This window comes from Heptranchias perlo, chromosome 11, assembly GCF_035084215.1.
Source record: "Heptranchias perlo isolate sHepPer1 chromosome 11, sHepPer1.hap1, whole genome shotgun sequence".
Classification (NCBI taxonomy): Eukaryota; Metazoa; Chordata; class Chondrichthyes; order Hexanchiformes; family Hexanchidae; genus Heptranchias; species Heptranchias perlo.
In genome coordinates this window covers 66,875,123-66,900,169 of record NC_090335.1, presented here as the reverse complement: position 1 = coordinate 66,900,169, position 25,047 = coordinate 66,875,123, and the positions used below count along the sequence as shown (strand labels likewise).

General features: G+C 44.1%; 1 protein-coding gene across 1 annotated transcript in view; it reads right to left on the bottom strand.

Moving 5' to 3' along the window:
• Nucleotides 1–24,840, bottom strand: part of vps26c (VPS26 endosomal protein sorting factor C) — a 35,142-nt gene extending 10,302 nt beyond the window's left edge. The window contains exons 1-5 of the mRNA XM_067993309.1: nucleotides 24,734–24,840; nucleotides 9,707–9,850; nucleotides 7,796–7,945; nucleotides 3,909–3,989; nucleotides 3,111–3,185 (exon numbers count right to left, since the gene is read on the bottom strand). Of these exons, the coding sequence (XP_067849410.1) occupies nucleotides 3,111–3,185; nucleotides 3,909–3,989; nucleotides 7,796–7,945; nucleotides 9,707–9,850; nucleotides 24,734–24,790 (507 nt within the window). The 5' untranslated portion in view covers nucleotides 24,791–24,840. The remainder of the gene's footprint in view (nucleotides 1–3,110; nucleotides 3,186–3,908; nucleotides 3,990–7,795; nucleotides 7,946–9,706; nucleotides 9,851–24,733) is intronic.
• Nucleotides 24,841–25,047: the final 207 nt, after the last annotated feature.

Here is a 25,047-nt window from a genome sequence, read left to right as displayed (position 1 = left end):
AATAAATTGGGCAAAAAAGTTACTTAATGGAAGTTAGGTTACTTGCATAGCAGAACAGCACATGTTCTACACACTGTAGTGGAGCCCAGCTCTATGGAGGCTGGGGAAACCAAGTGCTGAACACGTACACAAAAACATCATCTCGATAGTGCAGATAGGCAGTGCCCCTACAGTAGCAGTCTTACTCCCACACCGATGAAGCGCGAGAACCTGCACCACTGCAGCTCATTTTGACTTGAAGCTAAACTGAAGCTAACTACTTAAAAATCATTCCCACCCAAGCGGGAATTGTGGGTATATGGATGATGCACATCAAAAATGAAGATCCTCTGCAGTAATTAGTCACGTTTTCCCACTTCTTTCTGCATCCTCCACATAGCGTAAGAACATATCAAAGTGGTACAAACTCAGCGGGGGGCAACTTTGCTGAGAATGCCCTTGTGTAGGAGCCATAACATCATCTGTCAAAATCGATATGCCAAAGGTATTGTAGTGTACTGCAGTTAATCGAGACAGCAATGTTAGTAAATGTGTCCGTATTGCTCCAATAGCCTTGCACATGCTATCAATTGGACCCTGATTGAGAGACGTCCAAGAACAAGTAAAAGAATGGGTGAAATGACCGACCCCTTGGGGTTTTCCCCGCAAGACGATGAAGTGTGGGATACATTCAAACATCCATTTGGCAATCCGTTGCTTAGTCACTCGTTTATCTTAGGTCTTTGCAACGCGAGAATGACTGTTTAGACTGCCTGAATTGCTTATGGAAGAGGCGTAAAAACTTGGGGTTCTATGGGCATTTACATAGTGGAAACGATGATTCACATATGACTTATATAGCAGTGGGTAAAATGGACAACAATTTCTTGAACCCAATGGAACCTGGGGAGTGACCTTAGGATGAGTCCAAAGGACTGCTGTCAGAATGTCAAATCAAATACAACAGATCTACGACAGGGGCTCACAGTTCACTACCCTGCAGGCTAGCACTGCTGTTTTACATGAAAGAAATTTAAACTGACATGTTCAAAGAGGTTTGAACATTAACCTGTGACCTAAATTAAGGTCGCAGTTGGGAACCAATGAGGGCCTAACTAACTGCTTGGATAGTACAGGACACTAAGTGATTCCCTAATAATCTAAATTGGTCATGAAGGACAAAAGATATACATTTATATACCACCTGATCACATCAGTCAGAAATGCCTCAAAGTGCTTCACATACAATGAATTACTTTGAAATACAGTGACAGTTATGTACGCAAATGCTGCAGCCATTTTGCACCCACGAGCGACAATAAACGATCATGTAGTCTGTGTTTTGGGTGGAGTTGGGTGAGGGAGGAATGTTGGGCAGGACACCAGGAAGATCCTTGCTCTTCTTCAAATATTACCATGGGATCCTTAATTTCCACCTGAACCATTGGAACACACACATGGAATTGTAGTTAAGCATCACATCCAAAGAATTTGCAGAAAATCCCCCCCCCCGCACTGCACTGAAGTGTCAGCCTAGATTAAGCGTCAGCCTAGATTATGTGCTCAGGTCCTGGAATGGAGCTTGAACCCACGACCTTCTGACTCAGAAGCAAGAGACAAACTAAGTCAAGCTGACACTTGAACCTGAACCACAATATGATTGTTATAAGACCTAGCTCTATTTACAATGTCAAATGAATGCTGGGAATACTATGGAATATAATGGGCGACAGGAGATGCAACTAATTGAGCACCACTGAACAAATTTGGTTCCATTTTGTGCTACAAGCTCCACTGAGACAAGCCCTGCAGGAACTAATCAAGTTATTTACCACCATGAGTGCAAGACCCTGACCTAAAGGTTATTGCCACTCAAAAACGCAGACACCAGCTGGACTATCTCCAGGTTTGGGCGCAATATTTGACCATCTAACGGCAAGGAAATTCCTTCTGAGAGACATTGGCATCCTGCCGCTGCTCAGTGCTATACTACCACAGAACAACAGTTTGTGGGGCCAATAAGGGAATATTCTATAACTTTCATTCTGAGCCATCAGGGAAATGAAAGCAAATACATTCAGTAAGCTACATGTCACAATAAAAAAACGCAAGACACGGCCCTTTGTCCTCGAGCTGAAACACAAGAACTGCCGACTGTCCAGAGGGGTAAACAGATTTATCTTTGGATATCTCCCAGTTCTGAAAAATGTCAAACTACCTTCAGATGGATCTTCTAGTTGCGAGGGTGAACGAGACAACAGAGACCATCCCCCAACTACACTGTCTATGACGGTGAACTACTGAATCGAGAGAACAACCTCATGACCCAGACACGAGTATACCATAGAACCATCGAAAAGATACAGCACAGAAGGGGGCCATTCGGCCCACCATGTCCGTGCCGGCTTGAAGAACAACCGGGTGCCCATTCTAATCCCACCTTCCAGCACCCGGTCCATAGCCCTGCAGCTTGCAGCACTTTAGGTGCAAGTCCAGGTACTTTTTAAAAGAGTTGAGGGTCCCTGCCTCTACCACCAATTCGGGCAGCGAATTCCATAGACCCACCACCCTCTGGGTAAAAAGGTTTTTCCTCATGTCCCCTCTAATCCTTCTGCCAATCAGCTTAAATCTATGTCCTCCAGTTCTTGAACTCTCCGCTAGGGGAAACAGGTACTCCCTGTCTACTCTATCTGAGCCCCTCATAATTTTGTACACCTCAATCAAGTCTCCCCTCAGCCTCCTCTGCTCCAAGGCAAACAACCCCAGCCTATCCAATCTCTCCTCGTAGCTACAATTTTCAAGCCCTGGCAACATTCTTGTAAATTTTCTCTGCACTCTCTCCAGAGCAATTAGTCAGAACCATATCTCAACAAGGAGCAGAAATGAGCCTTCCTGTTTGTTGACTTATTGGGCCACCATCCTGTTCTCCGACCACACATGCTTGCTGTGTACTACGGTCTGGAAATGTTTCAGAGCCAACCTCAGTGCTCTCACCAGCAATTGATTGATGCACCAGGTGGGCTGTTTTTTTTTTAAATCCACTTGCCCTTACCCCAATTTCCTTGCAAAACTGTTTCCTGACAAGGCTGTGACCCATCAGAGTCCTGACTCTTACCAGCAGTGCTGCTCACCTCTCTGACATTCTGCAGTGATTCGGGGGTGATGCTGAAATCCACAGGGCTGGCAGTCAGCCTCCCCTTCTGAGGCTTTAAGAGAAGAGAATTAACTTTAAAATGAAGAAAAATAATTGCAACGCACTCATTTCACAACTTGGAAAAGGATGACATTTTACGCAGATACTAGGAAGACGCTAGGGTTGAGCTCCCAAACACGTGCAGCCACACGGAGCATCATCTGCTGGGAGCGCAAGTTGGGTAGTCTAGGTCACGTCCCCCTCAATTTTCTGTCCATTTATTTCTCCATGTGCTCTCCCGGCAGGTGAGGCTCCATACCAGGAGCACGCATTCAGAAAATCGGCCCTGTAACGTAGAAGATACTTCCATTAGGCACAGGCAATATTGCTCTTCCACAACTGTGTCCCCCTTAATAAAATTCCACACACCATTCTCAACAAGAACCTGTATGACCAAGTTCACTACAATTCATTCACTTCAACCTCTTTCCCTTATTTTGAACCTCTTTGCCCATTTTTAGTCTTTTCTCCTTTCTTGCTGCTTTTCTCTGCCTGCGAAGGCCTTCCTTTCACTTTTGAGCATTGATTTCTCATTCGTACAAGTTCCTTTCACAGCTTTCTCCCTTCTCTTTGCATACACCATCTTTGTTCCTCAAGTCCTGGCTTCGCAGACAAGACAGTGACTGCCTCCAGTGAGTTTTCAGAAGGCAAATTAAAGGACATCAAAACCAACAGACATAAACACTCATTTCTCCTCATAAAATCGTCTTCCTTCATAAAGCTGGTCTGCACTTACCAGTGAATGCACAATGAACTCGCAGCTCTTGGTCAAGTCTTTGGCAAGCAATGGTCGGCGCATGTCACAACGGAGTGTGTACTGAAAGAGGCACAATAATCAATCACACCTCTAGGCACAGAGAAATCTCAAAGAAAAAAAAAGGCCTAGACCCACAAGCTAGGACAAGCGGCATTCCAGGACTGCAAGTTTACAGACTGGTCGCCAATGGCACCCCAAGACTGTGCAGCCATAGACTGTTGAAAAGTTGCGGATGTTTGCCACAGCTGGCACTAATCACAGAACAAAACCAAATCAGTATCGGTTACCAGGGACCAAATATCTGCAGCACAGGTCTCATCGCTAGAAGCGACTTACAATTTTGGATTATCGAGCCAGAAACAAACCACTTGGACGACTTAGTCAAGAGGCTCACCTCCAGATGGCAGTCATTGAGCTCAACAATCAGTGACATTCATGATCCTCAATGCCTGTTTTGGTGCTGATGGTTCAGGATCAAGACTTAGCAAATCAATACATTTCCTCAAAAGCACAGAAGTAGCAACATGCAAGTGTTTTTTTTAAATATAAAGTTAAACTGGATGTTGCCCTACAGAAAAGGCAACTAACTGCTCACAACAATCCAATCAATCCTCATTGCAATTATGCAGGCTGCATTTGAGGGCAATGTGAACTATCAGATCAGACAAATACAGCAAAACGACTAATCGGGTAAACGTACCTCATCACATGGTCAATCACTATCAAGTATCACAGCTTTGAAAGGATTGATCGAGTTATTACTTTAAAGTACTTGCATCAAAACCAATGGTTCGGAATTTACAGAAAAAATAACGGCATGTGCGGCCAGCAACTTGTGGCGAGGAAGAGATACTCCATGAATTGTGAATCTCCACAAGTTGCTGAACGATTTGCGTGCCCTGCTGTTGGCTTCACGAAAACAGCATCTCACACTTAACCTTCCCGGGAGTTTCACGAAGCTGCTGCATTTGCAGATTAACTGCCCATTAAACTCACCACAAAAAGTCAAGTCTGGTAATTAATAGCATAAGTACCCTTTTAACAACATGATAATTGTTAATGATTGCCAATCAACCTCTGGCTCAGAAAGTTAACAATTAAAAGTGCGGAGTCTCACTCCTGCAGGTAGTAAATTGTTGTTGGAGATTTAAAAATGTCAAATTTTAAAATTTTTTTTCTTACTTTTCATCTCTTTCTTCTCTCTCTCAATCCAGTCTTTCTTTCCCTCTCTATTTCTCTTTCTGTACCTGATTGGACACTGAATTCACCCACTCTAATTCATCCTCCTTCTCACCCCTTCCTATTTACTTCTCAATCCTTAAATCTCATTGATTAAGGAGATGGACTGTTGGTGCCGTTGTTCACCAAGGTCCCAGATGTCCCGTTGCCTTCGCCGGGACGTTATCAGCTCGCACTTCCAAAAAAACTTCTGAGCTGAAGGGTGCAAAAAAAGTCTAACTAACCGGGCACGCCGTGAGATGCCCCACTCCAACAAATTCCAGCCCAATATCTCATTCCAAAGCAAGAGTGTGATGAAGGCCAGAATTGAAAAAAATTAATGCTTATATTGAACAACAATGCTCTTTGAAACAGTTTGTTAAAATAAAACCAACAGTGTAGCTGCATTACTTAGATAGTGTCAGCTGATACAAACACAATAAATACTACAACCTGAATAAACTTTAAAACACCAACATCCACAGCATCTACAATTTAGGAATCACCTAAATTCTTTAAAATCTGATGTACCAATTCACCTCCCTTTTTGGGTATAATTAAAATGATGCAAGAATGTATGGGATCTTGGCAGTTGTTATTACAATAAAACTTGTGTAACTTCTACTGCTTTCCCTTATAACTGGTCCTTATATTTATTTCTTGACATTTTTCCTGTTCACTCCACTAGGAGAGAGAAACAGCAGGTTGCCTGAGAAACTTTTTTTGCGTGGGTCAATGAGATTACTGTTGGTAGTCTTGGGTCATTCTGAACAAGCTACACTGGTATAAGCCTTGTGTTGCCTAAACATACAGTGGGTAAAGATGGTATAAAGGTGCCACCTACAAGCTGGATGTTTTTATTGAGTGGGCCACACTTACCTTTGGGGCAGAAGGTTGCAAGTTCATGCCCCATCCCCAAGCTTGAGCTTGTAACCTTCGCTAATACACCAGTGCAATACTGAGGGAGTGCTGCATTGTCAGAGGAGCTGGTCTTTGGATAGATGAGATGTTTAAGCAAGGTCCCGGCTGCCTATTGGTAGATGTTAAATTCCCACAATGCTATTTGGAGGGCAGGGAGCAGGCCAACACCACCAAAGAACAATTAATTCATCATTCATCTCATTGCTGCTTGTGGGACCTTGGTGTAAAATGACTCCCGTGTTTGACCACCAGTCACTGCACTCCAAAAGTAATGAATTTAATTGCACTCCAAAAATAACCAATTTAGTGAAACACTTTGGGATGTTTCAACAACACGATAAGATGCTATATAAATGCAAGTATTTCTTTCTCCTAATTTCTGGGGTAAGGGCAGAGAAGAGAATGGGCAAGCAGCGAGGAAGGGGGGGGAGGGGGAAGAAACCAACTGATTTTCATGATCCAATGCAAAGGCGCTAGAAAGAGGCAGAATGCAGCGAGACACAAACAAGCTTACACACAACAGTTCGAAGCAGATAGTGAGGGAAAGAATTTGCTTTTCAATTATTAAAGGCGGCAAAGAAATTTCATGACGAAACTATATTGCAAAATAAAAGCAGTGGAGGCAGGTATAGGCTACTACAGCTCGAGATCTGTTTATTGCCCATGTTCAGCAATACACCTCGGAACAAGAGTAAAAGGACTTGTATACATTGGATCTCTCATGACAAAAACAGTAAGCAATAGTAATTCCTCAGAGATGCTTGTGTTAGAATGTGAAGGTTCTGTTCTCTTCCATGAACTCCAGCATTGCTCAACAAACCCTCAGGGTGTCAGCACCTGGGAGCAGCAGGATGTTAAGTATTTAATTAGCAACAGCGTGGAACAGCCACCAGATTTTTTAAAACTCAACAGTTGCTGGGAAGTCCCAGCTCTGATATTTGTGTCAGTGTTCAATTTGCATCAGAGCAAGGACGAGGAGAGTGGGAGAGAAAGAGGGAAGGGCGGCGAGAAGAGAGCGAGAGAAGAAGGCCGATGAGAGAGCGAGAGCGAGGAAATTTCCTGAGGTGTGCTGATAAAATGTAGAGTCAGCAATGTCCTTCCTACATTACAACAGTGACTACACTTCAAAAGTACATAATTGGCTGTAAAGCACTTTTGGACGTCCCGAGGTCGTGCATGGCGATATATAAATTCAAGTCTTTCTTTTTCTTTTTAAGTGGAAGGCCCTTCCTAACCTTCGACCTTTTCTTTCTTAAAGTTGTGCTGTGCTGGGTCGTTAATGATTCTCAGATATCTTTTACTGTGTGTTCTTTTTGCATTTTGTTTGGTGCATTCATTCTTTTCTTTTGACTTTTTTTTTGATTTTCTGGCTTGCTTGTTTTCTCAAATCTCAGTATTTCAAGAGGGCTTGAAACTCGAAAGTGTGCTGGGTGTGAAAGGCAAGGGGCCGCCTCCAGGGGAAAGCAAGATCGGGCAAGATGTATAACGGACGGCCAATCTGATATCATGTGTTTTACACCATCGCTGAAAGTTAAAATTACCCCTAAGGACTGCAACCTCTGATGGTTAAATAAAATCATAGAAGATAACCCTCTCTCTACCTTACCTCCCCAGTTCAGCCCAGCTCCAATTAAGGCAGGGCTGAAATGCTGACCTTGTAATAACAAATTGTGACTATGCTGAACATGATCTTTTGGTAAACCTTGACATATACAGTCGTCACATACCTGAATGTTTACGAAGACCCCGTGGTACGTCTCGTACAGAACTTTACTGCCTTTTACCTTCAGTGGGAATTCAAAAGGGACTTCCGTTCGGCCACTGGGAAGTTTCCCCGCCTTGGCTACCTCTATGTTATTGTTGATAAGCTGGATAGGCTGCAAAAATGGAAAAGATCAGTGCTGAAACTTCAAGGCGAGTTGAGCCAAAAAAAGTTTTTCTTTTTTGGGGCGGGGGGGGGGGGGGGGGGGGGGGGGGAGAAAGGGAAGGAGGAGGAGGGTTTATATGCTGAGGTTGACAGTGTGGGTGATTCTGCATCCGGCGCTCTCAGGGGTCAAATGCAGAGGAAAGCTCCCTCCATCCTGCCCCAATAATGAGTACAGCTTTTCTGTTACTTATGATACTTCAATTGGAAATTCCATTGATCTGTTGTATACCCAAGCTCAGAAAAGCACACCCACAGTACTAACGGGATTTTATTTTGAACTCCATATGCTCTTTATATTCTCATTTTCCTACAAGATCGCGGACATGTGTAACAGACCCCACACCCACCCCCACTCCAAGAACACAACTGACGTTGGGTCCAGTAGCCTAGTGGTTATGGCAATGGACCAACAACCTAGAGGTCACAAGTTCAAATCCCACCATGGCAAGTTGAGAGATTGAATTCAATCAATCTGGCAATTTGGGGGCACCATGAAAACAGCTGAATTGTGGTAAAAACCCAACTAATTCACTAACGTTCTTCAGGGAAAGAAATCGGTCACCCCATCTGTGTCCAGTCCCACATTATGTGGTTAATACCCTCAGGGCAACTAGGGCATCATAATCGCATATATATATTTATATTCTGAGAAAGTGATTACATCTGAAACATTGACTGTTTCTCTTTACAGATGCAAACAGTCCTGCTGTGTATTTCCAGCATTTTCTCCTTTACCTCAGAATATGTATGTAATTCATTTATTTTCATAACACAAAATAAGCAGCTTCCGCCATCTAGGGGCAGATCATTGATACTGCTTCCAACTACTTCTTGGCTTTTCGGAAGCCTGGGTGCTTTCGGGAGGGCTTGCTGGATCATTCGTCATCCAAAGACTAAACTTTAGGCATAAACGGTTGTTATTTTAACATTTGCATGAGATCCCAGTCTAATATTGACTTATGTTGCACATGCAAGTTTGGCAGCAAAAATAGACTAGTTCCCAGTTGCATTAGACCGCACATTATTGGCCCAATCACATCATTCAAAATGGCTGTTCTGCGCCTCCACTCCGCAATGCCACATTGGCAAGTGATAGAAGCAGGCTGACTGTCACGAATAATCAAAATTGATCAGCCGTTATCTGTAACTAGCTTCAGGCAGATACTGCCAATTAGTCCACAAACATTTTCACATTACAGGAGTGCAGCTGACAGCAGATCTCTCCCTCTCCCTGGACGCCCCCCTTCCTCCTCTCTGTCCCCCTCCCCCTGCCCCCCACTCTGACCCCTCCCCCTGCCCCCCGTCCCCCTGCACAAGCTCCTTGGTATAAGCAGCCCAAGTTTATAAACCACCACATACAGGGAACCAACAGACCTACAAAAGAGAGTCCCCATGAATATGCAGTGGGCTGTCTGTTCTTGTAAAGAGAACACTGGAAGCTGGCACTCATTAGAGATCTGGTCTTTGCATTACACAGATCAGCATCTAACTGGAAGGTTATCAATAAAGGAAAAAGTGTTGTACAGATCTCGAGAAAAGAGTAACCTTACAGTTAAGCGTCAAAGCACTGCGATAGTAGTTTAGAATTTTCCAACAAACGCAGGGCAAGGGCACGAGTCCATAATACAAATGTATATAGTTCATCCCCGCAGTGATCTCATCCTTGTGATTTACAGAGTAGAGGGAAAAGTAACAGGGCAGCGACACTTACCTTGACAGAGTTGTAGAAAGCTTCAAATACACCAACGCTCTTTGCACTGAGTTGCAGGTTAACAGCCCCATCCATGGTCAGGGTGATTCCCTGGTGCTGAATGGTTTCTTTACTGGATAAAATAACCACTCCAGACAGAGTTTCCTGCAACAGAAGCCACAGCACAGGTTAACAGCCATGTCGGTGTGTATTTCAATCCATAACTCACAGTGCACAGTGGTTCCCAGCTATTAGCAAACCATTTTGTTGCACATAAACCATTTATTTGAATGAAAATCTCTACTAGAGATTTATTTCCACTGACTCGAGCAGAACAATTACCTGATGTTTCTCATCATTACTGATTTGCATGGAGTAGAAAATTCCCCTTGCATCTGTAGACACACCTCGGTCAATGTAGAAGTCTGCAAAGTATTTATTTTGTCCATTTAGTCATCTCAAGACCGCCTAGTGTAGCACTAGACTATAGGAACAGGAGTAGGCCATTCAGCCCCTTGAGCCTGCTCTGCCATTCAATTAGATCATGGCTGATCTGTATCTTAACTCCATCTACCTGCCTTGGTTCCATATCCCTTAATACCCTTGCCTAACAAAAATCTATCAATCTCAGTTCTGAAATTTTAAATTGACCTCCAGCCTCAACAGCTGTTTGGGGGAGTGTTCCAGATTTCCACTGCCCCGTGTGTGAAGCAGTGCTTCCTGACATTATGCTTGAACGGCCTAGCTCTCATTTTAAGATGCGCCCCCCCCACCCCCGAGAGGAAATAGTTTCTCTCTATCTACCCTATCAAACCAGGAGGCTTCTGATTTGATCCCTGGTTTGCACTAAGTTAGTTGACTTCGGTCCAGACAGCAGGTGGGATGCTACAATTAATCTCAGTGCCCCTGGGGTAGAGAGGGAATACTTCAGAAAAATATCTCAGCCAGAGCGACTGCTTACGACCCAGTTGTAATAAATTGGATAGACCTGGTGGTGAAGGATAGAATATGACAGCCTGGTCTTCAGTTGCTTCCAAACCTTTATTCACAGAGATCAACACATTACCCACTGTCGTCCCCCCTGGATAAGCTCTCATATCAATGGATACAAGAGTCCCCAATTGATGCACACCACCTGAATACAATTAACACTAATTGATATAAATCATATGGATTCAATTAACACCAGTGTCCCCTGCTGGAAAGTGCATTTGTAGGCGAGTGACAAGTGATCCCAGGATTAGGCTCGATTGCAGTCCCCTCCACAGCTAAACTGTCTGCTGGCAGTGTCTAGGTCGCATGAAGAATGGCCACTTGGACAATGTACCAGAGGTGCTCCTGCTGCCTATGGACTCGTACCCCATTAAATGGCAGTGCTTCCAGGAGAGGAGCAAACGGAGATGAGGATTAAGCCGACTTGGTAATAGTGCTATTTTCTTTGCCAACTTATTTCCAAGCGGCCAAGGAAATTTTTTTTTAAATTGAAGAACAATGCCATTTCGGGAATAAGAAAAAGCCACGTCAAAGGTAGTTATTGATGTGAAAAACTAGGAGCTGGCTGCGTGATTCCTAACTTTAGAGAAAGTACTGTTTTCTCCAAGCCCTGGGCATTGGCAAGCACTGCGCTATAATATATAGCTGGTCATTTTCCCCTTAGTTCAGTTTTTTTTTAAAAATAGGATGAATCATGATCGATTTATGTGAACCATAAAACACAGTACTTGCATTACAACAGAGACTACACTTTAAAAATACTTCATTGGCTGTAAAGCACTTTGGCAAGTCCAGAGGTCGTGAAAGGCGCTTTAGAAATGCAATTTTTTTTTAAATGACAAATAAGCTCTATGCACATCAGGCTGATTTCTGAAATACCTCGACAAGCTTGGAAACGAGGAGTACCACAAAGATTCCATTTTGATGGGGAAACAAAAATCAGAACAATCCTTGACAATGGGTGAGACTCCGTCTGCTGTGGTAATGAGCCATACAGACGTTAACGGCCCCAGATTCCCGCTCTTTGCCAACTTAGCTGATCTCAGCCAGACGGTGGCAGGCTACCAACTTTGGGAGGGGGAAGGAGAGACTAAACTGGTTCCTAGCAATTCAAATCAGTTTTCTATATATATATATATATATATATATATATATATATAAATAATATATATATATATTATATATATATATATATTATATATATACATACACACATATGTGTGTATGTATGTATATATATATATATATATATATATATATATATACATACACACATATGTGTGTATGTATGTATATATATATATATATATATATATAGGGATTCCGGAAGGCAGGGGAGCAGTGACTAAAAGATCAGCCTCTAATGTAGGAGAGGCGAGAACAGAGAATGAGCAGCAATCCAGAACCAGGCGAGTGGACGCTGCATGGGGCCATGAGAAAAATGGCCGAGATAGGATGGAGCAAGGCTATCAAGAGATTTGAAGATGAGGAATTTCAAATCGATTTGTTGTGGTGCAGGGAGTCACTGGACCAGAGGGAGGACAGGCAATGATGGGCAAACAGGACAAGTCGCAAGACCATAGATGTTCTGGGTTACCTCAAAAATGTGGAGCATAGAGGCAGGGAGGCCGGCGAGGAGAGGGTTTGTGAAATCAGTTCGAGATGACAATGATGTTTGTGGAGTAAATGACTGGAGAAGCAGGTTTTGTTTTGGAATGAATCAGTGGAGCTACGCGGACCTATGGAACAGAACAGCCGCACTGATGAACACTGAGCCTGGATCACAGCTCAACACCGATGACCTTGAACCTCACAGCTCCCATCAGGTTTTCCTGAGCTGCCAGCACTCTTGCAGCAACACTACGAATTCCCCCCACACCCCTGCTTACCAACACCGTTCAACACTTTATTCTTCATTTTCCCATCCATCACTTGCCCACACAACGAGCAGAAGCCTACATTCAGAGAAAGATGAGCAGACACTTCTCTTGGCCGCAGTATGCCACTAGCCTCACAACCGTTGCCACCTTGTGTCTAGACAGCATGTTTGCTCAATCATAAACGTGTTTGTTTTCTGGTTCTATTTCTGCGTGTTCTTTGGGCAAAGTGTCAACATGCAAAGTACTTACTTGGCCCGTCTCCTTTAAAACATCCAGCAAGGTAATGATTGACATTCGACTACTTTTGCCTGCAACCATTTCGATGCCAGCTAGTGTCTATTCTCTGTCATTATTGAACTTTATTGTCGTGTTTATCCGCTGTGACACTTGTGCTAGTGGCACTAGCTCCTGATGGCTAGATCTCATGCAGCCAGCAACATGAAAGTAAACCGGCTGGGACTCACCAAGGCAAGTTAAGATATCGGTGTAAAAGTATTTTTGCCAGCTTTAGTGAATCAAGGTACCTTCCCTTCCAGGTTGCAGGCGATTGCATGAGACCCACGCATCAAGAGACACCGCCTCTGGCTCGGACAAAGTTAACACAGTATCTAACGGGAGAACCCTTAGGTGACAAAGACGGGCATTCCTCATCCAGCCTTCCAATAGAGTACCCAAGAAATAAAACTACAAATATCAGAAACCTAAAATAAAAGGCAGAAAATATTGACGGGTTCTCCCCCGTTGAAATGTCCCAACGTTTTCTGTCCTTTTCCACCATCACATGCTGGTCGACCCGATGCAATTTTTAATACTAGGCATTCAAGTTTGGTTATGGCATATCCCAACCACCAGAGGGCAGCAATGATATACGTACAATGTCCTCCCAATTCTAAGCCCTCTCATTCATTTATATCGAAATCAGATTTTTAAAAATATCTAATATTGCCCATCAACTTCAGAATTTTCTGCAATGCTACCTTGGAGGAGGTACAGTACCAGAGGGTTATCAGCACCTGTGCTGCCCAGGCCCTAAGCTCTGGAATTCCCTCCCTAAATCTCTCTCTCTTCCTTTAAAAAACTCCTTAAAACGTACCTCTTAGACCAAGCTTCTGCTCACCTGTCTTAATATCTCCTTATGTGGCTCGGTGTAAAATTTTGTTTGCTAATTGCTCCTGTGAAGCGCCTTGGGATGTTTTACCTTGTTAAAGACTCCATATAAATACAAGTTGTTGTCGAACTACATCCCCCATTCCCCCCCCTTCCCCTTTAACAGGAGTCACTGCCTTCGGGACAGGAAGAAGGAAAGGGGAAAGAGCAAACGGCCCTTCTATTCCTGTACCTTCAGAACACCAAGCATCAGGCAACCTCCTGCGAGGTCGTCGCCAGCACTGGACTGAAGCTAACCACTTGGTAGAAATATTAGGCAGGAGTCTCTAAGATTTGATCATTCCTTCTCTTCTCCCACCGTCCATCTCCACACCCCAAAGAAACCCCAGGCCTTTGCACACCAGCTTCCTATAACAAACTGTAATTCTTGTACTGCTCTCGTGTGCATTACAGAAAACGATTTTGAGAGTGACATTGGCGAAACATCTGGAAGCAGGTAATCTGTCTGCCCTTATAGCCCAGATAGCACAAGAAATAAAACTCCCCCTTCAAAACACCGCATCCTCACACAAAATAAATGCAAACATTTACATGACATAGGGAGGACCACTTATTTTAGTAATTTAATTATTTCCTTCTATTTCTGTCTCCTCTCCTTAAGACATTGACTCCTAGCTGGGATCAGGTGCTACAGTGCCAGTGACCTCCAGTACATTACAAAAGTGCTCGCTTTACACGCGCGGAGTTGACAGCAAGCAAGCTATTTGACCATGGAGATCATCACAGCAGCATCCAACCCTGTTCTCGCCTGACATCCGCACCTACACATATTGAATGGTGATCAAGAGAGGGACCCCTAGCTTATTTGCCCCTCCCTAACCCAGCGGCATGAAGGACAATTTTTACCTCACTACTGCCTGCTGAGATCAGCTAACTGGGCACAGAGGAGGGATAAAACCTGGAGATCCTCTCAGCTACTCTTTTTTTTTCTTTATTTGTTCATGGGATGTGGGCGTCGCTGGCGAGGCCGGCATTTATTGCCCATCCCTAATTGCCCTTGAGAAGGTGGTGGTGAGCCGCCTTCTTGAACCGCTGCAGTCCGTGTGGTGACGGTTCTCCCACAGTGCTGTTAGGAAGGGAGTTCCAGGATTTTGACCCAGCGACGATGAAGGAACGGCGATATATTTCCAAGTCGGGATGGTGTGTGACTTGGAGGGGAACGTGCAGGTGGTGTTGTTCCCATGTGCCTGCTGCTCTTGTCCTTCTAGATGGTAGAGGTCACGGGTTTGGGAGGTGCTGTCGAAGAAGCCTTGGTGAGTTGCTGCTGTGGATGGTACACACTGCAGCCACAGTGCGCCGGTGGTGAAGGGAGTGAATGTTCAGGGTGGTGGATGGGGTGCCAATCAAGCGGGCTGCTTTATCTTGGATGGTGTCGAACTTCTTGAGTGTTGTTGGAGCTGCACTCATCCAAGCAAGTGGAGTGTATTCCATCACACTCCTGACTTGTGCCTTGTGGACGGTGGAAAGGCTTTGGGGAGTCAGGAGGTGAATCACTCGCCGCAGAATACCCAGCCTCTGACCTGCTCTTCAGTAAGCATCTTGAGCCCGTCCAGAGAGTAAGGACCATTTTTTTTTAAAATGGGAACAGTCAATGAATGCTTCACTTAGCAGTAAGCTTGTGAACAGCACAACGAATCAAATTGATTCAGATACACCCAAACAACCCTGTTAAGAGTCAGGAAGCAGGATAGGTACAAAATGCAGTTGTTTTGATTAATACGGGACTTTTTCGACACAGCATGCATGTGCTCTTTGGCCCTCCCTCTTTCCCTCTATTCATCCACCAACCTCCTTCAGTCTCAACATCAATGAAAATAATCTCTTTTGCACTGCAATGGTGATGAGCAGCCAATGGTTGTGGGGTTGGTGGGTGATTTCACAGTGATAATTAGATTGAACTTTTCACCCATTATATAAGCCACAGACTGATTCATTAGTAGAAACTCCCCCTTTAATTAGCAGCTTTGCTAATTAGCATCTACCACTAAATTAAAGCAATTTTCAAAAAAAATTAACTCAAAGGCTAAGCAACTTACCGAGTATCTACCATTTAAATGGTTAATTCAACAACAACTTGCATTTATATAGCACCTTTAAAGCAGTAAAACATTCCAAGGCAATTCACAGGAACGTTATCAAACAAAATTTGACACCAAGCCACTTAAGGAGATATTAGGACAGGTGACCAAAAGCTTGGTCAAAGAGGTAGGTTTTAAGGAGTGTCTTAAAAGGTCATGTAATTACATTAATAAAACACATAAATGCTCAGCCCTGTTTAAATGTGCAATTTATATATCATGTCAATCAGGTTTAGTCTTCAGCCCATACACAGGTCATCTGACCTTCTACTCACCCCACAAATCTAATGTTGACATAGTTTCTGCCTCAACTATTAACCTTGGAAGCGAATTCCTCATCTTCACAACTCTAAAGAACTTTCTCCTGTCCTCTGTTATAAATCTCTTGTATTCAAGCTCATGTCTACGACTCCTTCGTTCTTGACCCCTCAATTACTGGAAACAGTCTGTTTCTATCTACCCTGTCCCATCCTTTTAAGCGCTTCTATTATATCGCCCCGTAATCTGCATGGTTCTAATAAAAAAAAGACCCATCTTTTCAAGTCTTTCTTTGTATTTGTATTTCCACACACCAGGCAGCGTGCTAGTGAATCTGCGTTGTACTCCCTCCAAAACCGCAATATCTTTCCTAGATTGTGGAGGCCAGTACTGCACACAATACTCTAATTGAGGTCATCTTTAGGTTTTAGATAGGCTCATCATTACCTCTTGGCTTTATATTCCGTACCTCGTGATAAAACCTAGAATTCTATTAGCCTTTTTTCACAGCCGTATCACCAAAATAATGTCCTTTGAAACTGTACCCTCAAACCTCTCTGTTCTCCCACAGTACTGAGCCTACTATCATTCAGAGTATAATTACTGCTGGGTTTTTTTAAACCAAAATGCATCACCTCACATTTGGTGACACTGAATTCCATCTGCCACATTTTAGGCATTCCCCTTTCTTCCCTAATATGCCCTTAAAACTTCCTTTGATCTTCTAAAGAATTAACTATACCTTCTATTTTGCTATCAACTGCAAATTTCAATACCACTCTCCCTAGGAGTATATCCAAATTATTGACAAAACAGTGAACAGAAATGCTCCCAGAACTGAACCCTGTGGGATACCAATACCCACTCCCAACTGCTCTGAAAATTGCCCTTTACTCTCAGTTTTCTCCCTTCTAATTCACTTTTTAATCCCATTTGCTATCCTCCCCATAATTCATAGAATTTACAGCACAGAAACAGGCCATTCGGCCCAACTGGTCTATGCCGGTGTTGTAAGGATTTTGGACATTAGGGTCTTCCCCAGAGATTCACCCAAATTCCCTACAGTGTTTATGCTCCACACGAGCCTCCTCCCACCCTACCAGCATATCCTTCTATTCCTTTCTCCCTCACGTACTTATCTGGCTGCCCCTCAAATACACCGATGTTATTCGCATCAACTGTTCCATGTTCCACATTCTAACTACTTTCCAGGTAAAGAAGTTTCTCCTGAATTCCTTATTGGATCGATTAGTGACTATCACATATTTGGTGTCCTCTGGTTTTGGACTCCCCCACAAGTGGAAACATCTTCTCCACGTCTACCTTATCGAACCCCTTCATAATTTTGAAGACCTCTATTAGGTCACCCCTCAGACTTCTCTTTTCTAGAGAAATGCCATACTCAATAATCATCTTTTGTAATTTCCCACAATGTATCTTGTCAAAGGCCTTCCTAAAGTCCATATGCACCACATCCACTGCATTTCCCCTATCTACCATATCTGCTATCTCCTCAAAGAATTCTATGAGATTTGTCAAGCACAGTTGCCCCTTTTCAAATCCGAGCTAGTTACTTCTAACAACGTTCTCTTTATCTAAATATGTGATAATTAAAGACTCAGAGGTTAAGCTGGCCAGCCTGTAATTACCCAGATTAGCTCAGTCTCCATCAACCAGGTTCCTGCTTTTGTCTTGTGACCAATAATCAAGTGACACCTATGGACAGTAAGAATTAGCTCGTCTGAAACGCAGCCTCCAATCCCCATCTCCCCCGTGATAACACTTTCTGCATAGGCTTACACATGAGCGATGTTATAAGTGACTTATAGTGATTTTTCCCCCCCAGGGATAGACACAGAAGGAAGCAATGATGGAAGGTGATGTGGGTAGTGATGGATACAGAGAAGTGGTTGGACATGGTATTGGCAGTGATCAAGACCATAGGAGCAGAAGCCCGAGGAAATGGTATGACCAAGGAGGTGGCCGTACATACTGGTAGGAGAGGGTATATGGAGGGAAAGGTGTAGGGAGGACAGGAGAGCAGTGAATTCAGAGCAGAGAGGACAAATGGAGCTGTGTTGGCCCAGGAGGGACTGAAAAATGTGGAGAGGTAGAGCTGGTCAGCGTTAGCATATATGCAGAAGCTGACCCCAAGTCCATGGATGATGTTGCCAAGGAGCAGCATCTAGATGCCGAGGATGGATCTTTGAACGGTTCTGAAGGCATCAGTGCAGTGTGGGAAGAGAAGCAAGTGCTAGAGATGCTCTGGCTATGATTGGATAGGGAAGAGTAGAATCAAAAGAGAGCAGTCCCATGGCATTGGACAAGAGGAGAGGAATTGGAAGAGGATAATGTGGCTAACTGTGTCGAAGGCTTTAGAGAGGAGAGGAATTGGAAGAGGATGGTGTGGCTGATTTGAAGGCTATAGAGAGGCCAAGGAGGGACAATGCACCAGTCTCTGAGAATGACGTTCATTACTTTGTTTAGGGCCTCTTTTATACTTGGCTGTTGGGGGGGGGGGGGGGGGGGGCGTCAGAAGCCAGAATGAAGGGATTCAAACTGAAAGCTGTGGGAGAGAAAGGCAGAGAGCTGCAGGGCAGAAGCACATTCAAGGACTTGAAAGAGGAAAGGGAGATTGGAAGTGGGGCAGTAGTTAGTGAGGGCCATGGGATTGAGCATGGGCTTTTTGTGGATGGGGTGATGACAGAAATGTTGAAAGGGAGGGGCTTAAGGGAATAAAGGAGAAGCAGCAGAGGTAGCTGAATGGATGCTCTTGAATGTGGCAGGGAAAAAAAATCCATGAGCTCCTTGCACTTGTCGTCAGGGGGAGGGGGCAGGGAAGGGGGGGGGGGGGTGAAAGGTGGTCAGCAGCAGAGGAAAGGAACATGATCCTCAGGGACAGGATGGTTTTGGCAAGGGAGAGTTTGCTGTGCTCAAGCCAGATGTGAAAATGGTGGGTATGCCAGTTGTGCACCAGATATGATCGAGTTTGTGCCCACAGGAGCAAATATGGGAGGTCATACCAGAGGAAACAACCAGGATGGGAGACAGCGATGGCTTTTCTGGGGTCAAAGGCATTGAAAGTAGAAGCAACAGTAGTTGAGCAAATTAATAGCATTGATTGTGGCAGATGAAGGGCCAAGGGCCGGGCAGTTTGAAAGATATTACTGGAGTCTTCCAGCCATGCAAACTTATAACGCACATTGCTCCACATATTGTTGCAACAAAGGCATAGTTCTCCAGCTAGAAGCTGCACTCCCACGTACAAATGAACCAACCTACAGGGATCTGATGGTGTTGTTGACCCACAAAATAGTGGGCGTACAAAATCAGACTTCAAATCAGGCACACAAGATAAACGCAGCGAAAGAACCTGTATTGGTGCACTCCTCTACAATCAGTTATGCAGCAGTGCCTGTCGGATTTGACCCTACCCCACACAACAACAAATCTAAATTTGTTGTTGTGTGGGCTGGTAGAAGTAGGGAACCTTGGATGACTCGGGAGATTGAGGCCCTAGTCAAAAAGAAGAAGGAGGCATATGACATGCATAGACAGCTGGGATCAAGTGGATCCCTTGAAGAGTATAGAGATTGCCGGAGTAGAGTTAAGAGAGAAATCAGGAGGGCAAAAAGGGGACATGAGATTGCTTTGGCAGATAAGGCAAAGGAGAATCCAAAGAGCTTCTACAAATACATAAAGGGCAAAAGAGTAACTAGGGAGAGAGTAGGGCCTCTTAAGGATCAACAAGGTCATCTATGTGCGGAACCACAAGAGATGGGTGAGATCCTAAATGAATATTTCACATCGGTATTTACGGTTGAGAAAGGCATGGATGTTAGGGAACTTAGGGAAATAAATAGTGATGTCTTGAGGAGTGTACATATTACAGAGAGGGAAGTGCTGGAAGTCTTAACGCACATCAAGGTAGATAAATCTCCGGGACCTGATGAAATGTATCCCAGGACGTTATGGGAGGTTAGGGAAGAAATTGCGGGTCCCCTAGCAGAGATATTTGAATCATCAACAGCTACAGGTGAGGTGCCTGAAGATTGGAGGGTGGCAAATGTTGTGCCTTTGTTTAAGAAGGGCGGCAGGGAAAAGCCTGGGAACTACAGACCAGTGAGCCTGACATCTGTAGTGGGTAAGTTGTTAGAGGGTATTCTGAGAGACAGGATCTACAGGCATTTGGAGAGGCAGGGACTGATTAGGAACAGTCAGCATGGTTTTGTGAGAGGAAAATCATGTCTCACGAATTTGATTGAGTTTTTTGAAGGGGTAACCAAGAAGATAGATGAGGGCTGTGCAGTAGACGTGGTCTACATGGACTTTAGCAAAGCCTTTGACAAGGTACGGCATGGTAGGTTGTTACATAAGGTTAAATCTCATGGGATCCAAGGTGAGGTAGCCAATTGGATACAAAATTGGATTGACGACAGAAGACAGAGGGTGGTTGTAGAGGGTTGTTTTTCAAACTGGAGGCCTGTGACCAGCGGTGTGCCTCAGGGATCGGTGCCGAGTCTGCTGTTATTTGTTATTTATATTAATGATTTGGATGAGAATTTAGGAGGCATGGTTAGTAAGTTTGCAGATGACACCAAGATTGGTGGCATTGTGGACAGTGAAGAAGGTTATCTAGGATTGCAACAGGATCTTGATAAATTGGGCCAGTGGGCCGATGAATGGCAGATGGAGTTTAATTTAGATAAATGTGAGGTGATGCATTTTGGTAGATCGAATCAGGCCAGGACCTACTCCGTTAATGGTAGGGCGTTGGGGAGAGTTATAGAACAAAGAGATCTAGGAGTACAGGTTCATAGCTCCTTGAAAGTGGAGTCACAGGTGGATAGGGTGGTGAAGAGGACATTCAGCATGCTTGGTTTCATTGGTCAGAACATTGAATACCGGAGTTGGGATGTCTTGTTGAAGTTGTACAAGACATTAGTAAGGCCACACTTGGAATACTGTGTACAGTTCTGGTCACCCTATTATAGAAAGGATATTATTAAAGTAGAAAGAGTGCAGAAAAGATTTACTAGGATGCTACCGGGACTTGATGGTTTGACTTATAGGGAGAGGTTGGATAGACTGAGACTTTTTTCCCTGGAGAGTAGGAGGTTAAGGGGTGATCTTACAGAAGTCTATAAAATAATGAGGGGCATAGATAAGGTCGATAGTCAAAATCTTTTCCCAAAGGTAGGGGAGTCTATAACAAGGGGGCATAGATTTAAGGTGAGAGGGGATAGATACAAAAGGGTCCAGAGGGGCAATTTTTTCACTCAAAGGGTGGTGAGTGTCTGGAACGAGCTGCCAGAGGCAGTAGTAGAGGCGGGTACAATTTTGTCTTTTAAAAAGCATTTGGACAGTTACATGGGTAAGATGGGTATAGAGGGATATGGGCCAAGTGCAGGCAATTGGGACTAGCTTAGTGGTATAAACTGGGCGACATGGACATGTTGGGCCGAAGGGCCTGTTTCCATGTTGTGAACTTCTATGATTCTAAATGAAAGGAGAGCTGCAAATGGAACAGAAGAAAAGGCAAATATAAAAGCAATATATTTGGTAGGGCCAAAACAGCCCATTAACAGAACGTAAACAAATCAATCTCATTGCTTGCGTAGGCTGCAGTTGAACGTCGTGCCCAGTTTTGGGCACCTTGCTTTAGGAAAGACAAGGAAAGAGGGTGCAGAAGAGATTCATCAATACCAGGAATGAGAGACGTGGAGAGGGTGAAGAAGATAAAACCAGGAATGAGAGGCTTTAGTTATGAGCTGAGACTAAAGAAACTAGGGCTTTCATTAGAGCAGAGAAGGTTGAGGAGATATGATAGAGATGTTCAAAATTATGAGAGATTTTGACAATGTAAATCAGGAAAAACTATTTCCACTAGTTGGTGAGGCAGTTACTTGAGAGCATAAATTTAAGATCACCAAAAGTAATGGTTAGGAGAATTTTTTTTTAAAAGGAGGGCTGTTAGAACATGGAATGCCGCACCAGGAACAGTAATGGAAGCAGAATCCATAATAGATCTTGAAGGGGAAGTAGGTAAGTTTTTGAAAAAGAAAAATGTCAAAGGGTATGGAGAACGGATAAGTGGATAGCTCTTTCCGAGAGCTGGCACAGGTGCAATGGGTCAACCAGCCTCCTTCTCTGCTATATAATTCTGTGATTTAGCATGAATATAATGCATTGTAATGGAGGATTCTCCCCCACCACCACAGTAAAATGATAAGCAAACTGCGGTTTCTTTAGGTGATGAATACAGATCTTTCAAGTTCCCCTTTAAAGGTATATGGCTACAAAACACTTTAAAGTACCATCTCTTTCCAATCCTAGCTGATAAACTAATTTCCCCAACAGTAATGCTAATAATTGAGGGAGGAGGATTGGGGCTGCTAGTAGTGTGCCATTGTTAGCATGCACTCTTCTCCCTCATAGCAGGTTGAATGGGGTAGCTAGTATTAGAATATTAATATACTTCTCGGATGTGCGGACCCTGAATAATAAGTGTATATAAAAAAACAGAAAATCAGTCATACAATTGGAAGATAAATAGCATATGATGTAAAAACTGATACCAGCTCCTCGATGCTTATAGGGCAAATACAGTATCCAGTGTAGTACTAGACCATACAAACCCGAGTAACACAGGCCAAGTTCACAGTCTGTGCTATTATCTCTGTATGACCACAGTTATGGCACCAGTTAGTTTCAGTGTCCCTGGACTAGAAAGGAAAAAAATTAGCTGGAGTTCCCACTCTTAATTGGTATCCACTGGCTCCTGCTGGAAAATGCATGCGAGAGCATCGGGTGAGAGCAGGATCAGGCTTGGCTAAGATATCGCCAGTCAACAGCCTAATTCAAAGAAAGAGTGTAAACTGCATTAAAAAAAAGTACAAAACTTTTTTGTCCCTCAGCCTCATCTCCTAAGCACGCCTTTACTGCAACAACAACTTGCATTTATACACTGCCGTTAACATAGCAAAATATTTTAAGGCCGGAGAGTACAGAAAGGAGACAAGCTACACCCATGCCTCTAGCAGTCCCATTAAGTGCTGTGAGTGTGGCCTTCAATTTTACCTTGTTTTAGTTAAAACAACCATATACCACACCATTCCATCACAGACTGGTACACAAATGCACCAGACCATTTCATTGCCTCCTCCCTCCTCCTCGGCCCCTCCCCCACCCCGATACTCTATACTGCTCCATACAAAATGATTCAATACCTTTCACTGGATAAATATTTGGCACTCAAACTTCCAAGCTTTGAGACACTTATCATGGGAAAAATGGCACAAAATGAAATTTATTTTAACAAGCAACTACATTCAACTGGTCCCAGCAGCTATTTTCTAACCACATTTCTTGAGGTAATTATCTGCACAAGAAACAGAAGATCAAGTTCCTTACATCATGACCACAACTTCATAGCTAATCAATAACTAAGCATAGCAATAAACATTTCAGCTGGTATATTTGAATGTTTAAACTAAATTTAATTCTAGTCTCTTTCCACTCCATGAAATTTGATTTCTGCACTGCTAGAGGTTATCAACTTAAACATACCATAACCCATTTTGACATCACCTTGTGCTCAACTTAAAGCCAAAAATATAAAATGTACCACTCACTGCACAAAAATATACCTTTAACATATGCTCAAATGGAATACACTAGTGCACTGTGCCATGGAAAGGTAGGATACAGAATCCCAATTTCAGCCATAAAGCTATCAAAAGAACTTGCATTTATATAGCACCTTTCACAAACTCAGGACATCCCAAATCACTTCATAACCAATTAAGTACTTTTGAAACATAGTCATTGCTGTAATGTAGGAAACCAATTTGCTCACAGCAAAATCCCACAAACACCAATGAGGTACACGATCAGTTTTAGTGATGTTGGTTGAGGAATAAATATTGGCCAGGACCACCAGGGAGAACTCCCCTGCTCTTCTTCAAAATAGTGCCACGGGATCTTTTATATCCACCCGAGGATCTCGGTTTAACTTCTGATCCGAAAGACGGCACCCTCAGACAGTGCAGCAATCCCTCAGTCCTGCACTGGAGCATCAGTTTAGATTTTGTGCTCAAGTTCCCTGGATGGCTGTTCCGCAACCATCTGACTCAAGAGAGTGCTAACCACTGAGGCATAGCTGAGTCCCTCAGGCACTTCCTTTATGAATGAGGTGGGTAAAGAAAAGGAAGGCAATTCAATCTCTTCTGGTGCAACGTTTTTGTGTTGCTTCAGAACGGTAGTGGCCTAGAACTGGGGAGGGGGCAGCTACCCAATCCACATTCTCAGCCAGGGATGGTGCACAGTACCAGGAAACATGAAAAACACCATATATAATATAAACATTATTTTATTTTAAGAAGCCATGACTGGTTTCTGAATCTAGGGCTCGGCGGCACCTACTACATGTCCAATACCCAGTCACGCCTCCAAAGCAACAGCACCTCATCGGGTGCAGAGATTTCGAAGTGCATTACTTACAGTGCAATCCCCACCCACCCACCCGGCTTATATTGTAATCACTGCAAACTGAACAAGACACAGTGGAAAAACAGCTGGACTCAGGGAGGAAGCACCGGGGGGGGCGGGGGGAGGGGAGGGGGGGGATGGATGATATTCGGTTACGTGGGCCCAGGCTCGGCTGCACTCACCCCCTCACGGTACACTTTGTTCGCCCGCTTCAGCTTGACGTCCACCACCGTCCCCATCGCGGCCCTCCCCTCCTCTCCTCTCCTCTCCTCCTCCTCCTCCTCCCCCCCGGGTCATCCAGCGGCTCGGACGCAGCCGGCCCTCGCCGTTACTCGTCACGTGACTCGCGCTGCCCGGTCCTCCGGCGGTCACGTGCCCTTTCCCGGCGTGCCCCGCTGAGGGCGGGGTCAAGGCCCCTCTGACCTCGACGCTGCTGTCTCCTGAAATTTCCCCACCCCAGCCCTCAGGGCTGACAGCACCAATATTTACCACTTTG